Below are 13,564 nucleotides of genomic sequence, written 5' to 3'. Positions count from 1 at the left end.
CACCCGGCCCTACAAGAGAAGCCCACTTTACAGCCAGGAGAGCCGAGGTCCGGAAAGGTTTGGGGCACACTCAGTGCCACCCAGCCCCAAAGAACCATCAGCACGGCCTGGCCAGTGATTGACCTTTATTAGGACGCGAGGTGGGGAGGAGGGCCCGCCCCGGGGCCCGCCGCTCCCCAGTGGTGACCCCCGCAGGAGTTAAGGCTCCAAGCAGCAAGAGAGGAGAGGGTGCTGGCTGAAACAACCGAGGCCTGGGAGGGCCCCCCTCTGGATCAGCCGGGCGGGGTGGGCGGTCCAGGGGCCTAGGTGAGGCTGGTGTTAGAGCTGCTGGTGGCACTGCCCCGCTTCTGCAGGCAGCGCACGGAGCTGGGGACCTGCAGGCCCGTCGTCACCTGGAAACTACCGCACCACACCTGGGGCACAGGGGGAGGGGGGCAGGCGGGCTCAGGAGCAAAGCCGGCACCCGGCGCCCCCCCCCCCCCCCCCCCCCCGCCGATCCCCGCCACGGAAGGGTCCTCACCGTGAAAGCGGGCAGCAGTGGCTGTGTGAACTTGGCCTTGAAAGTGTGCAGCAGCTGTTTGGTCCGGGCGTTGTAGAAGGACAGGAGGCCTGGGACGGAGGCAGAGCGACAGGGGGACCGATAAGGGGATCGTGGCAGAGGCGGGAGGGGGAGAGGCGGCTAGAGACGCGGCCCGGGGCGCGGGGGTCACCTTGGTGGAAGTCACAGTGCACGCCCAGGCAGTCGGGCACGGGGGCGTCCAGCACCTTGGCCTTGTTGGCGTGCTTGGCGGTGAAGCTGGCCTGTAACCAGTTGTTGACGTGCAGGCACCAGGACGCGGCCGTCTTGCCCAGCTGCTCGAAGCGGCCCAGGCTGCGGTACGCCACCCCCACGCCGAACGCCTTGCTGTCCGGCTCGAAGCGCACCTCCCAGTAATGCTCCCCGCCGTCGATCAGCGTGTCCCCTGTGGGGCGGGGTGGAGTCGGGTCCCGGGTGGCCTTGCGCCAGGGGGCGGCCACCTGGGTACTCCTCAGTCCTCGGCTACGGCTTCCGGGCCGTCCCCGGGCCTCATCCGCCTCCTCTAGATGCTCCGAGAGCCCGGATACTCGCCAAGCCTCAGCTAATCCTTTCGGGTTCTCTGCCGGTCCAGGCTACTCGTTCCAGATACTTCCAGGCCTTAGAAGCTTCCTCCAAAGCAAACAATTCCTCCCCGTGTTCAGACACCCCTCGGTCCTCAGTTCTCTCCGACACTAGATCACCCCCAAACCCCTGCGCCTGGCGGACTCCCAAGTGTTCCCACGGGCCTCGAATCCCACCGGAGCGCAGAGTCTCGCCAGCGTGCCGGGCCCCTCTCCTACTGCTCTGTGAATCTAGGGTCTCCCCGGACCCCCAGCCCCTGGTGGAGGCCAACTTCTTCCAGGCCCGACTGCACATCCTCTCCTGCCCCCGCCTCCCTCACGGCCCACGGCCCTCTCCCGTCTCAGCTCCTCCCCGACCTCAGCTACTTTCCCAACCACAACCAGGCTCGTTCTTCCCAGAGGCCCCGTAGCCCCCTCTCAGGTGTCAGCCACTCTGCAGAACCCCCACCCCTTCCCCTGCTTCCTCCCCGGACCCCACCTCTCGCCAATCTCAGATGCTTTCGGGGAAAACCCAGCTCCTCCACAGAACCCCAGCTTCTCCTCAGGTCTTAGCTTATCCCCAGGATGCGGCTACTCTCTAACCCCGCCCCTGCCCAGGTACTACCGACCGCACTGACTCCTGCACCCCCCAGCCTCTTCTGGGAGCCCCCTTCTGGACAGCGACGATCCCCCTGAACCCTGGTTCCTCCGTGGGCCCCATTCACTCCATCGCTAGCTGTCTCCCACACCAGCGACTGTCTCTGGCTCCCCCACAAACCCGGCTGCCCGCTAGGTGACCATTCTTTCCAGCTACTCCACAGACCCCAGGACGCCCCCTGGCCGACCTCCAGACCACAACCTCCACAAGTTCTGCCCCCCACCCCCAGTAAGCCCACCCCCTCCCCCCTCCCCCCCGCCAGTCCTCAATTCCTCCAGCACCACATTATTGGAACCATTCCCAGAAAGCTTTGTTGGTGGCTGCCTCAGTTTCCCCAACCAAAGGAGTTCTCTCCACCCCACACCCCCCACCATCAGGGCCCTGCCCAGAGTGTCCCCTCTGCCCTCCTGTCTTTGCCCCTCCTTACCCAGCACCGTGTAGGACTCGGCCGTGAAGCGATCCCGGCCCCCACGACCGGAGGGCATCCTCTTGGGAGACGGCACGCCTCTGTGAGTGACAGGGAGAAGGCTCAGCGCAGCCCTTACTGTCCCCACAGGAGGGTTTCCCTGGGCCCCCCACCCCCACCCCGGCCGCCTCGGTCGGTCTTCCTGTCAGTCCTTCCTAGGACTTGGTTCTTTTCACGCACTGGGCCCCTCCTTCCAGAACACGCCCAGATAGCCCTTCCTCGGCTAGAAAACTATTCAACTGTCAAAACCCAGTTAAAACTCTCTTCTTGGGGCGCCTGGGCTAGTCGGTTACGCATCTGACTTCGGTTCAGGTCGTGATCTCACGGTTCATGAGATCCAGCCCCGCGTCTGCTGTCCGCGCAGAGCCGGCTTCAGACCCTTTGTCTCCCTCTCTCTCTGCCCCTCCCCTACTTGCACGCACTCCCCTCCCCCCCCTGCCCCGAAAATAAATACGCATTATAAAAACAAATCTCCTCTCCCTTCTCGGGCTCCCTCCTTCCACCCCAGCCTTGACCACGCTGGGCTCTGGGTGTCCCTGCCCCGTGTGATCTCCTCCACCAGAAACTCAGGGAGGCCAGGGGGCAGGCTACCTGGCGGGGGAGTTGACGGGAGACGCCGTGCGCCCCTTGCCGTCCTTCTCGCGGGCCTTGATGTCCTGCACCTTCCCGCCCATGGCGTCCCACTCCACGGAGAGATCATCCACCCGCAGGTTCTGGTGAGATGTGGACGCGTCCAGGCGGAACATGAACGCTGGGGCCGGGCAGACGTGGGAGTCACAGAGATGGGGAAACCCGGAGAGACACAGAGAGAGAGACAGAGAGACAGACAGTGACCAAGACAAACCATGTGACAGGGACGGAGAACAGAGAGCGACAGCAGGGACTAAGACAGAGAAAACGAGAGAGGTTGCCGGGCTCAGAGACAGACGGATACAGAGCGACAGGCAGCAGGACGCCAAGAAAGACAGCCGGGGCAGAGCCGAGGGCCAAGGGAGTGAAGGCTGAGGGCTTGTTGCCTGAGGGTCCCCTAGGTCTGGAGCCATTTTCAAAGCACTGGTGGTACTTCTGCTGGAGGGTAGGCACAGGAAGGGGCCCGGGCTATAGCACGACAGTTAGGCTAGACTCTAGAAAGTCCTCCTCGCAGAGCACACAAAGGTGTGGCTGCAGGAGAGTAAGTGCGGGCTTCACTACTGATATCCCATCCCCAATTCTAAGAGCGCTTATCTAGTTTTTAGGAGAGAGAAAGAGAGAGGGAGGGTGTGTGTGTGTGTGTGTGTGTGTGTGTGTGTGTGTGTGAAAGAGAGAGAGAGTATAAAACCCATCCAGTATAATGGGCTCAAGTGCAAAAGCAAAAAACCATGGCAGGTGTGTATTAGACACTCAGGTTAAGGAAGCTACTGGGGACTAAGCTCCGAGCTTCCTGGCAACCAGAGCAAAAAGAGTCACGGAGCCCTGATTAGAAGATGCTCATTACACATCAGTACCTGGGGCCCCAGGGCGAGGGGTTGTGGAGTCACAGCCAGGGTAGGGGTGGGAACCAGTCACCTGGTGTCTCCAGGGTCACCGACTCGGAGAACTCGCCTGCAACTGCCTTATTACAGGCCTTCACACGGAAATTCATGTATTTCATGTCAAACTTGAGACCTAGGAGCAACAGAGGGATCTCAACGTGGCGTGCACTTTGAGCAAAAGGCTACAGGTCCCTGTGTCCCACGGTAGTCCCAGTACTCATTCTAAGAAGCACCTCGCAAACGACATCTTATCCCTGAGACACCATCCTTGCCCTCATTTACCTGTGGTACTATGGGTACTTGGCTCCGCCTCCAATCCAGACTGGCCAATCAGGATGCTTAGGGACACAGTAACAGCGATTGGTTCAGGAATGGGCACATGACCCAAACTGGCCAATGAGAAACTTCCCTGGGACTTTGGGCTGGTATTATAGGGAAGAGAGTTACTGTCTGAGGCTGGCCAGCGGGGAGGAAACTCCTCTAGGAAAATCTGTCAGTGCATTTGGCAAGCCTCCTTCAGAATGTCGCATCCACACGCAACAAAGGCAGGGAACAAAGGCGAACGAGCCATTTGATTTGCTGGAACCCCTCGATCTCCCCATGCCTGGTTACTTAAAGATATTCCCTACTTCTAGGATATGTCCCCTGCTTTCTTTCTTTCTTTTTGGGTTCGTTTCTTCCAGTCTTCAAAAATAAAAAGCAGCTACCCAGTTGTCCTTCCCCTCAAGCTAAACCTCTTTGGAGAGCTGTCTACACCCTCACCCCTTCTCTGCTGCCTCGCTCACTCTCCCTCCTCTGGCCTTTGTCGGTCCCCCACCTCTCAGGACCTCCTGGCTGACCACTCCTTCCCTCCTGGAACATTCTCTCCTTGGCAGCCACGGCACTGTCGCCTCTTGGCTCCCCCACTCTGTTTGTTCTCCCTAGGTCTTCTTTGCAGGCACTTCCATCCTCAACACCCTTACATGTCAGGGTGACTCTGTCTGGGGCTCTTATTCGTGTCACCGTGCCCCTGTCCCCTTCTTGCACTTCAGACACCATCCGTCCACCAGAGCACCCACTGCCCAACCCCTGGCTCAGACCGCATGCCCAGTTGCCTCCTGAGTGTTCCCCCTGGGATGCCCGTCCTCTGATCATCCAAAACAGTACTCAGAGCCCCCTGCTCTAAAACCTCCCATAGCTCCCCTTTGGCCCATTCTTCATCTCACTTCTCCCCACAGATGTTGTTCTGTCCACAAACCTAACTTAGTTTCGGACACAAAGGTTCGCAGTGCTCGCTTCAGCAGCATGTAGACTAAAATTGGAATCACCCAGGGGCGCCTGGGTGGCTCAGTTGGTGCAACAGCTGACTCCTGACCTCGGCTCAGGTCATGATCTCACCGTGCATGAGATCGAGCCCCGCGTCGGGCTCTGCACCGGCAGCGTGGAGCCTGCTTGGGGTTCTGTGTCTCCCTCTCTCTCTCTCTCTCTCTGCCCCTCCCCCACTTGCTTGAGCTCTCTGTCTCAAAATAAATAAGCTTTAGAAAAATAAAATAAAATTGGAACGATATAGAGAACGCTAGCATGGCCCCTGAAGAAGGGTGGCATGCAAATTCGGACATAAAAGGCTCAGCGCTCTGGCCTCTGAGCCCTAGACCAGGCTGTTCTGCCTAGAAGACTCTTCTCCACCCTCCCCTCCTCTGTCGGGCCTCAGCCTGGCTGCCACCTCTTCCAGATGCCCACCCAGACTGTCTCCCCCTTGTCCGAATCCCGTTCCCTGAGAGCCCAGTACATTACTCAGCAACACCACCTACCGCCCCAGAGCAGAGATTAATTACCAACCAGAAGGCTCAGCTTCTGAAACCTGGAACCCATGTGCCTATGGGCGGTCTGGACTCACTGTGTGCCTCAGTTTCCTATTCTGCAAACTGGCAATCGCAATGCCAAATCCCCAAGCAGGGTTCACATGAGGACGCGATGAGTCGAGGCATGTACGTACCAAACGCTAAACCAAACCCCTCCCGACTTGCCCAAGCAACGGAGACGACCAATGACGACACGGGTTCGTCGCCTAGACGAGAGCATCCGTCCCTATCGACATCACACGCCTTTCAGTGGATTCAACGTCCTGCCCTGCGGAACGCACTCACTAGGAATGTTGCAAAAGGCAACAAGAGGGGGGGTGGCGAGGGGGGTGACGCATCAGGAAGCCTGGGATGCGACAGACCTCCACGCTGACCGTGGTGGCCGGTCCCTGAACTTGCACACGGGACGAAACCGCATACGGGCGTACACACGCGCGCGCGCACACGGACGAAGGCACGTAACGCCAGCGAAACGCGGACCCACGAGGCTCCTGTCCGTTCCTGGGTTTAGATATGGAACTACAGTTACGGAAGCGGCTACTGACGGATCCTGCTTCGGGTTCTGCGTCTCCTGCCCCTCCCCCACTTACGCGCTGCCTCTCTGTGTCTCTCCAGAATGAGTAAGTGTTTAAAAAAATAAAATAAATAAAATAAAAACAAAGCCTGGGGGGGGGGGGGGTGGAGTGGGATATGTTTGTTTTGATTCCCATGCAAAGGATAATAAACCAGTAGCTTCTCAGGCCCTTTTCTGGCTGCTGGCTTTTCTTTCCTGCAATTAGCATGCTCATTAGTAACCATGCATGCTAATTACAGATACAGAACAGGCTGATTACAGCCCCAGAGCTGTAGCGACAGTTATCTTGTGGGCACGGCTCTCCCCGCCACTGAGGATTTCCGCCGGCGCAGACGGCTGCTGAAACTCATCAGGGACCCCCGATTTTACCCTTCTGGAGACACTCCCCTTCCGGCTGGGGGGAATCCCCACGCTTTCTGCTTTCTGACGACTGCCAAGGAGATCCCCCAACACTGGGGGGATGCCAGCTCCAGGGCGGGACTGTCGCCAGTCTTGCTCACTAGGGCAAGGGCAGCACCGGCAGGCGCTCAATACCCGGAAATGAATGAATGAACGCTGCATAGGAGACGTGAGACGCCGATGGGGAACGCCTTGCCTCCCCGGGCCTCAGTCCTCTCCTCTGTAAACTGGCGGTGAGACGCGTGTCCGTTGTTCGTTACGTGTGGGGCAAACATTTAGCACGTAGTAAGCCCTCCAGAAACGGCGCGGTGCCTGTCATCAATATCGCTTTTATTATTATCACTTCGTTACTCCTGATCAGCCCAGCGGGGCCCCCAGTTGATGGGGAAAAGGAGCCCGGAGGGGGCTGAGCCCAACGGGGCTGGGGGTAGGGGGCGGGGTGGGTGTCAGCAGCAGGGCTGAGCTGCTTACCGGTCAGGGTGTACTCCGTCTGCCGGATGCCCTCGATGACCATCCACGGCTGCTCCTCCTTGAGGCGGGGCGGGCCCTCGAAGTTGGTCCGCCTGTACTCCAGCACGTAGTGGTCGATCTTGCTGTCCTCGTCCGGCATGCGCCACACCAAGGTCACGCAGTTGTCTGCCACCAGGGACTCGGCCAGGTCAATCACAGGGGCGCTGGGCACTGTCCAGGACGGGGGGGGGGGGGGGGGTCAGGTCCTTTGCCTGCAAGGGCGATCTTACAGAAACCTCACCCGCAATTGAGGCCTTCTTGGGGGCCTCCTCTGGAGCCCAACCTTGGGAGCGGGGCCCCTCCGGGCACTGGGGCCTGGGGGTGGAGCTTCCACAGGGTTTCACCAGAGTGGGGTGGTGGGGAAGAGCTTCCTCAGGGTTCAACCAACAAAGGCCTGGGCCTTCTCAGAATACCACCATTTCAGGATAATTTCTAGAATTCTCTCATAGGGGCATGGCCTTCATGGGAGGTGGGTAGGGCTTTCCAGGACTGGGCCACCAGGAGCGGGCTTCCTCGTGGCCCCACCCACGCAGGCAGGATATCCTCAAAGACCCATCCACAGGGGCGGGCCTCCTCGTGGCCCCACCCACACAGGCAGGGTATCCTCGTGGCCCCACTCCCAGGGGCAGGCCTCCTCGTGGCCCCACCCACACAGGCCGGATATCCTCATGGCCCCACCTCCTGGGGTGGGCCTCCTCGTGGCCCCACCCACACAGGCAGGATATCCTCAAGGCCCCACCCCCAGGGGCGGGCCTCCTCGTGGCTCCACCCACACAGGCAGGGTATCCTCAAGGCCCCACCCCCAGGGGCGGGCCTCCTCGTGGCCCCACCCACACAGGCAGGGTATCCTCAAGGCCCCACCCCCAGGGGCGGGCCAAGGCCCCACCCCCAGGGGCGGGCCTCCTTGTGGCCCCACCCACACAGGCAGGGTATCCTCAAGGCCCCACCCCCAGGGGCGGGCCTCCTCGTGGCCCCACCCACACAGGCAGGGTATCCTCAAGGCCCCACCCCCAGGGGCGGGCCTCCTCGTGGCTCCACCTACACAGGCAGGGTATCCTCAAGGCCCCACCCCCAGGGGCGGGCCTCCTCGTGGCCCCACCCACACAGGCAGGGTATCCTCAAGGCCCCACCCCCAGGGGCGGGCCTCCTCGTGGCTCCACCCACACAGGCAGGGTATCCTCAAGGCCCCACCCCCAGGGGCAGGCCTCCTCGTGGCCCTACCCACAGAGGCAGAGTATCCTCAAGGCCCCACCCCCAGGGGCAGGCCTCCTCGTGGCCCCACCCACACAGGCAGGGTATCCTCAGGGCTCTACCTCCAGGAGCGGTGCCTTCGGGATTTCAACGCCAGGTTTACCCCAGCCTTTCTCAGGCTACCCTAGACTCCTGGGCCATTTCCCTGAAATCCAGGTCGGGAGAAAGTTCCCCTCTCACCAGGTAGGAACTTGAGTGCCTGTAGCATCCTGCGCTCCTGTGCAAAGTCCACCATGAGGTGACTCATGTTGTCGCTGACCTTGGCTTTCAATGACAGCCGGAAGGCAGGCGCCATCGTCACACTGCAGGGAGGAAGATAGAGGCAGCCTGCCGGCAGGCATCTCAAAAGGGCCCAGGCCTCTGAAGCGTGCGCGGGAGACCCAGTCCCCTTTGTTCTGGTTCAGTGCGCTGGGCCAAGGGACCCCACCTTCACACCAGGGACAGGGCACTGGGGTGGGAACCAGATCCCGGCATCTTACCCATCTTTGATTTGCTTGGCAGCCTGGAAAAAGGGACGGAATAAAATTCAAAGTGTTGTCTTCATTGAATCAGAAAGTCACTACACAGACAGGAAGACTGAGGCCCAGAGTGGGCCACTTGGCAAAGTCCCCACCACTGGGGCAGAAACACTTGGCTGTGCCCCAAAGGGATAGGGGGCAAAGACAGGCTCCTACCCCCACCCCCAGTGCCCAGTATATACAGCTGGCCAATTTGGCAGATAAAAATGCAGGGTGCCCGGTTACCTCTGCGTTTCAGATAAACAAAATGATTTTTTAGTATAAATGGGCCCCATTCAATATTTGGGACATATACTAAATACTTCATGGGATATATTATATTCCAAAATTATTCATTATTAAATTTAAATTTCAGATAAACCACAAATAAGTTAAAAAAATTTTTTTTTCCAGTTTATTTATTTTGAGGGAGGAGGGAGAGACAGAGCACAAGCAGGGGAGGGGCAGAGAGAAAGGGAGAGAGAGAATCCAAAGTAGGCTCTGCCCTCTCAGCACAGAGCCCGATGTGGGGCTTGAACCCACAAACCGCGAGATCATGACCTGAGCCGAAATTAAGAGTTGGATGCTCAACCCACTGAGCCCCCCAGGCGCCTTCAACCACGAAGAATTTTTTAGTATAAGTATGTCCCATGTGCTCTTTGGGACATACTTCTGAATGCTGCCCGGGCCACACTTATACTAAAAAGTCACTCATGGTTGATCTGAAATGCAAATTTAACCGCGTGTCCTATATTTTAGCTTGTAGTCCTACCAGTATGGCTTCTGAGGCGCCCACCTGAGGGAAGTCCTCGCTGTCCGTGGCCTGCAGGGTCTGGTTGGCCGTCTCCAGAAGCTCCTCTGAGCTCTCCAGGGCCCGCGTGCAGGCAGCCAGCTGGTTCTACGAGTGGCATGGCATCGAGGGAAGAGACACCTCACCCCACTGCGTCAAACCCTCGCGGTCTCCCCCACTTTGTGGGATTGGGGACACCACACCTTTCTCCAACTCCAGGCTGCGGGGGTGGGGAGGCTGCAGGGAAATCGGGGCTCACTCCCGCAGCACAGCAGAATCCCCTGGGGAATCCCTTTCTTGAAAACTCACACGCCCAGACCCCACCTGAGCCTTGGGGCCCCAACTTCTTCCACGCTGGGAAATCTGGGATGTTAGGAAGTTGTCCGGGAGGTTCTGATGCAGCCCCGGTGCCTCAGTTAGAGTCCTAGACCCCCTAGGGGCTGTATGGGGCAGGGGTGGGGGGGCTGGCAAGAGGCGACGCTGTCGGATCTGGGGACCGGTGGGAAGGGCTGAGAAATCGGAGGCGTTGGGGGAGGACAGGAGGGGAGGAACAGCCAGACGTGGATGTGGTGAAGGAGAAGGGGGCGGGGGTGGGAGCAGGGACCGAGAGGGACAGCAGGTGGGTACACGGATCACGGCCAGGGAAGGGGCAGAGAAGAGGCCAGGAAACAGAGGAGGTGAGGCCAAGGCCACTGGGTGTCTGTTCTGGATCCGGGAGACACTCGGGGGCACCTCCAAGAGGCGGTGTGGGAGGAGGAGCAGGTGTGGAGGGAGACCCTGAGGCCAGCCGGGCTCTGCTGAGTCTGAGGGGTGCAGTGGGGGGGGGGGGGGTAGGGTCTGGGTGACGGTCCGCAGCGCCCCCCAGCCCACCCCACCTGCAGCTCGTAGGTGCGGCTGGCACGGTCCTGCTTGATCTTCATCAACATGCCCTCCTTCAGCTCCTCCAGGAGGGAGAAGAGGGACTGGAACTCCGCCTCCAGGTCTTCCTGTACCTTGGTGGAGTTGGCCTTGGGGAGAGGTGGTGGGGTCAGGACGGCCAGGATCGGCCAAAGCCCAGGCTCAGACGGGGACACGGAGGCCTGGACGCGGCAGCCGGGCACAGTCCGACGGGCATCGGCAGCAACAGGCTGGCTACCCCCAGCCCTTCTGGCCCACGAACTCCCCGCCTCCTTCCGTCCCTCCTGCAGAGGGGACCTCCTCACCTCCACGTTCAGCAGCATTTGCTTGAGGGAGTAGATGAAGCTCTGAATCTCTTCATTCTTCACAGCCAGCGTGGTGATGATCTTCCGCAGAGCCTCCTGCCCCCACCCGAAGCAGGCACACGCCAAAGCCGGTAAGCCCCTCGGCCAGGCCCGGCACCCCCCCCCCGGCAAACTTGGGGCTCCCCGCTCCGCCTTCCTGGGATCCAGGAGATGTGGGAGCCACCGGGCCAGTGAGCTTGGGCACCGCCGTGAGGCAGGCCCTGGGCGAAGCTCTGGCCCCACCTCCCCTCGCCTGGCACGTGCCCATTTGACAGGGGAGGAAACTGAGGCTCAAAAAGAGCCTCTGGGGAAGGCGCCGACCCTGGGCCGAGCCAGGTCGGCCTCAGCACAAAGCCTTCAACCTGAGGGCGGCGGGGCGTGATCTGGGGTGAGGGGCCACCTTGGGAACAGGGATCGGGAAGAAGAAAGGAGGAACCTGGGAACGCGGGGCCAGAGGGCCCAGGCAACTGGGGAGCGGGGCAGGGAGGTCTGGGGGAGGGGACGGAGAGAAGAGAAGCCGCGTGGGAGGATCCCGCTGGGGCCTGGAGCCCTGACCCAGGCCTCCCACGGGAGGGACCCCCTCCTGGTCCCCCTTCTGGGGGTGCGGGATCGGTGGGATCACCTGTGCGGAGCCCGAGCAGCGTCCTCAGGGGCGGGGCGGGGCAGAGACCGGACACCTGGTCCGCAGTCCGCATGGAAGGCGTGGGGGATGGGTCAGGCTGGGGCTGGGATGCTGGGCGCCGGTGGGGGGCTTGGAGGGGATGCGCCTGGACCCGGGCCAAGATGATGAGAGGTCGGGGCGACGGCGGGGGGGGGGGGTGCTGGGTCCCGCATTGGGGGGCTGGATCCCGGCGGGGTGGCGGCGGGGGTGGGGCCTCGGCCGCAGAGCAGCTGCGGGGGTGGGGGTGGGGGGCGCTGCGGCAGCACCTGGTCCCCTCCCCTGGTCCACCCCCGCCCCGCCCCGCCCCGCCCCGCCCCGCTCCTACCCTCTGGTCCTCCATGGCCGCGGCCCAGGTCGTCCCCGGCCCGGCCCGCGGGCCCCGCTCGCTCTTCTGGTCCTCAAGCCGCCTTTGCCGCGACCACGAGCCAATGGCCCGCCGAGCCCTCCCCGCCGCCGCCGCCGCCGCCGCCGCGCCCCCCGTCAGCGCTCCATCACTGGCCGCAGCGCGCAGGCGCGCCCCCCGCGGCAGCCTGGGAAACGTAGTCCTGCGCTGGGGTCGCTGAGAGCCGGGACCCCCCCAGAGCCTGGGGCCGACGCCGGTCGCGATGACGGAGCTGGCGAGAGCCCGGGACTGGGAAGGAGGCTGCCTGGGCTCGACCACCCGGGTGGTGACCTCGAGCCCATCCTTCGTCCCTGTGGTGCCTCGGTCTCCGCACTCGGGCCCCCACGCGATTTCGTGGCTGCTCCTCAAACAGGAAGGCCACACCCACCCCTCCCGCGAGATCTGGCCCCTCGCTGCTCACGCTCCTTGCGTCCTCTGGAAAGCCAAGGTCCAAGAGGATGGTCTCCTTCCAATGCCTTCTTTCTCTCTCCGAGAAAAATAGCCGAACTCCTATACATCCCGCAAAGCCCCGGCATCGCACATCTCCGCCTCCAGCAGCCCCTCTGCCTGACCGGAATCCACAGGGCCAAGAATGTCTGTGTCCACCTTGGTCTTCCCGGCCAGCCCGGGGCCAGATCTCCCCAGGATCTCCAGCATTGCCTCTCAGCAGAGGGTGGGGGGAAGGGTAGAGTTTGAGAAAGTCCCAGGGAGGCTGGGACACTGTGTGTATCTGCTACGACAGTGTGGTCAGAGTGCGGCCGCCGCCGGGGGCCATCCTGTGGTTGACAGGAACGATTCTGGGGCGCACGCAGGCCCTCTTCTTTCCGGGTTTAAAAAAGAGGTCACACTGTGGTCGGGAGCCAGACACTGAGGCCTAGGGCCTGTCCCCTCCTCCCACCCTGGCGAGTGACAGATGTAGGGCTGGGAGAAATTTCAGGGCTTATGAACCCCCTCAATTGGGCCCCCAAACTTCTCCGCAAGCTATGGGGACAGGGGAACCCCCCCCACCCCCGCCCTGTACCTGTTGGGGGACCTGGTACCCTCAGCACAAATCCATTCCTCTGAACCTCAAAGGACGACATTTTGGGGGAAAAATAATTGAAGCTGGGATTCTGATCTTCAATCCAGGCTCAGGCCTCTCCTGCCTGCTCCCCGCCCCCCCCCCCCCACCTGCCTCACCTAACCTTCCAACGTGTCCCCTGCCCCGGCTCAGGTGTGCTTATATAGAATCTCCCAGAAAGATTTCCATTCACTGGGACGCATTACCCCATTCACGTACACGTGCTGCCTTTCAGATTATAAATAAATAAATAACCAAACGAATCTTTGGGGAAACTGAGGCAATAGACGGGAGGAAGTGGAGCCCTAGCCCTAAGAAGCACTGGTCACCTGACTGACATCTACCGTCTGGTCTGGCCTGGGCGTCACATCCGCCCCTGTGGCAGGGGCGGAGATCGTGGCCAGAGGTCTGTCGAATTGAATGGGGGGTGCGCACCAGCGAGGAGAAGGGGGGGTGCCTGATGGGCCAGGAATGGAGCCCCTGGGCACAGCGCTGGTCTTCCTGGTGCATTTCTGGGGTGGGGACGGGGGTCTCCCTCCCCCCTCCCTCCTTCCTGTTGTCCATCACCCCCGCGGCCTGCCCTCTAGCCCAGAACCCCTGGAAACCT

At 61.2% G+C, this 13,564-nt stretch overlaps 1 protein-coding gene across 3 annotated transcripts; it reads right to left on the bottom strand.

Annotated features, from left to right (window-relative positions):
* Positions 1-215: 215 nt before the first annotated feature.
* On the bottom strand, positions 216-11,855 carry FSD1 (fibronectin type III and SPRY domain containing 1). 3 transcript variants are annotated; one of them, XM_047097152.1, is made up of 13 exons: positions 11,841-11,855; positions 10,816-10,911; positions 10,489-10,620; positions 9,620-9,721; positions 8,806-8,828; positions 8,507-8,628; positions 7,037-7,246; positions 3,786-3,884; positions 2,832-2,991; positions 2,202-2,281; positions 711-962; positions 521-609; positions 216-413 (listed from the first exon to the last, which is right to left on the bottom strand). In XM_047097152.1, exons 1-13 carry the CDS (start codon positions 11,853-11,855, stop codon positions 303-305), a joined length of 1,491 nt encoding a protein of 496 aa, XP_046953108.1. In that variant the 3' UTR covers positions 216-302. The 3 variants fall into 3 exon arrangements, with proteins under 3 accessions (XP_046953108.1, XP_046953109.1, XP_046953110.1); XM_047097153.1 differs by having other exon boundaries at positions 2,202-2,302; positions 2,856-2,991; XM_047097154.1 differs by having other exon boundaries at positions 2,856-2,991.
* Positions 11,856-13,564: the final 1,709 nt, after the last annotated feature.

The sequence above is a fragment of the Lynx rufus genome, unplaced genomic scaffold (genome assembly GCF_022079265.1).
Source record: "Lynx rufus isolate CCGP_SWC_20201006 ecotype Redwood Valley unplaced genomic scaffold, mLynRuf1.p SCAF_4, whole genome shotgun sequence".
Classification (NCBI taxonomy): domain Eukaryota; kingdom Metazoa; phylum Chordata; class Mammalia; order Carnivora; family Felidae; genus Lynx; species Lynx rufus.
Note: the sequence above shows the minus strand (reverse complement) of the source record. Positions and strands in the feature narration are given on the sequence as shown.

Coding starts and splice junctions, on each gene's coding strand:
- FSD1 (XM_047097152.1), bottom strand. Junction 8,829..9,619: donor ACAGCGAGGACTTCCCTCAG/GTGGGCGCCTCA, acceptor CCCTTTTTCCAG/GCTGCCAAGCAAATCAAAGA. Junction 610..710: donor GCACTGTGACTTCCACCAAG/GTGACCCCCGCG, acceptor CCTCCGTCCCAG/GCCTCCTGTCCTTCTACAAC.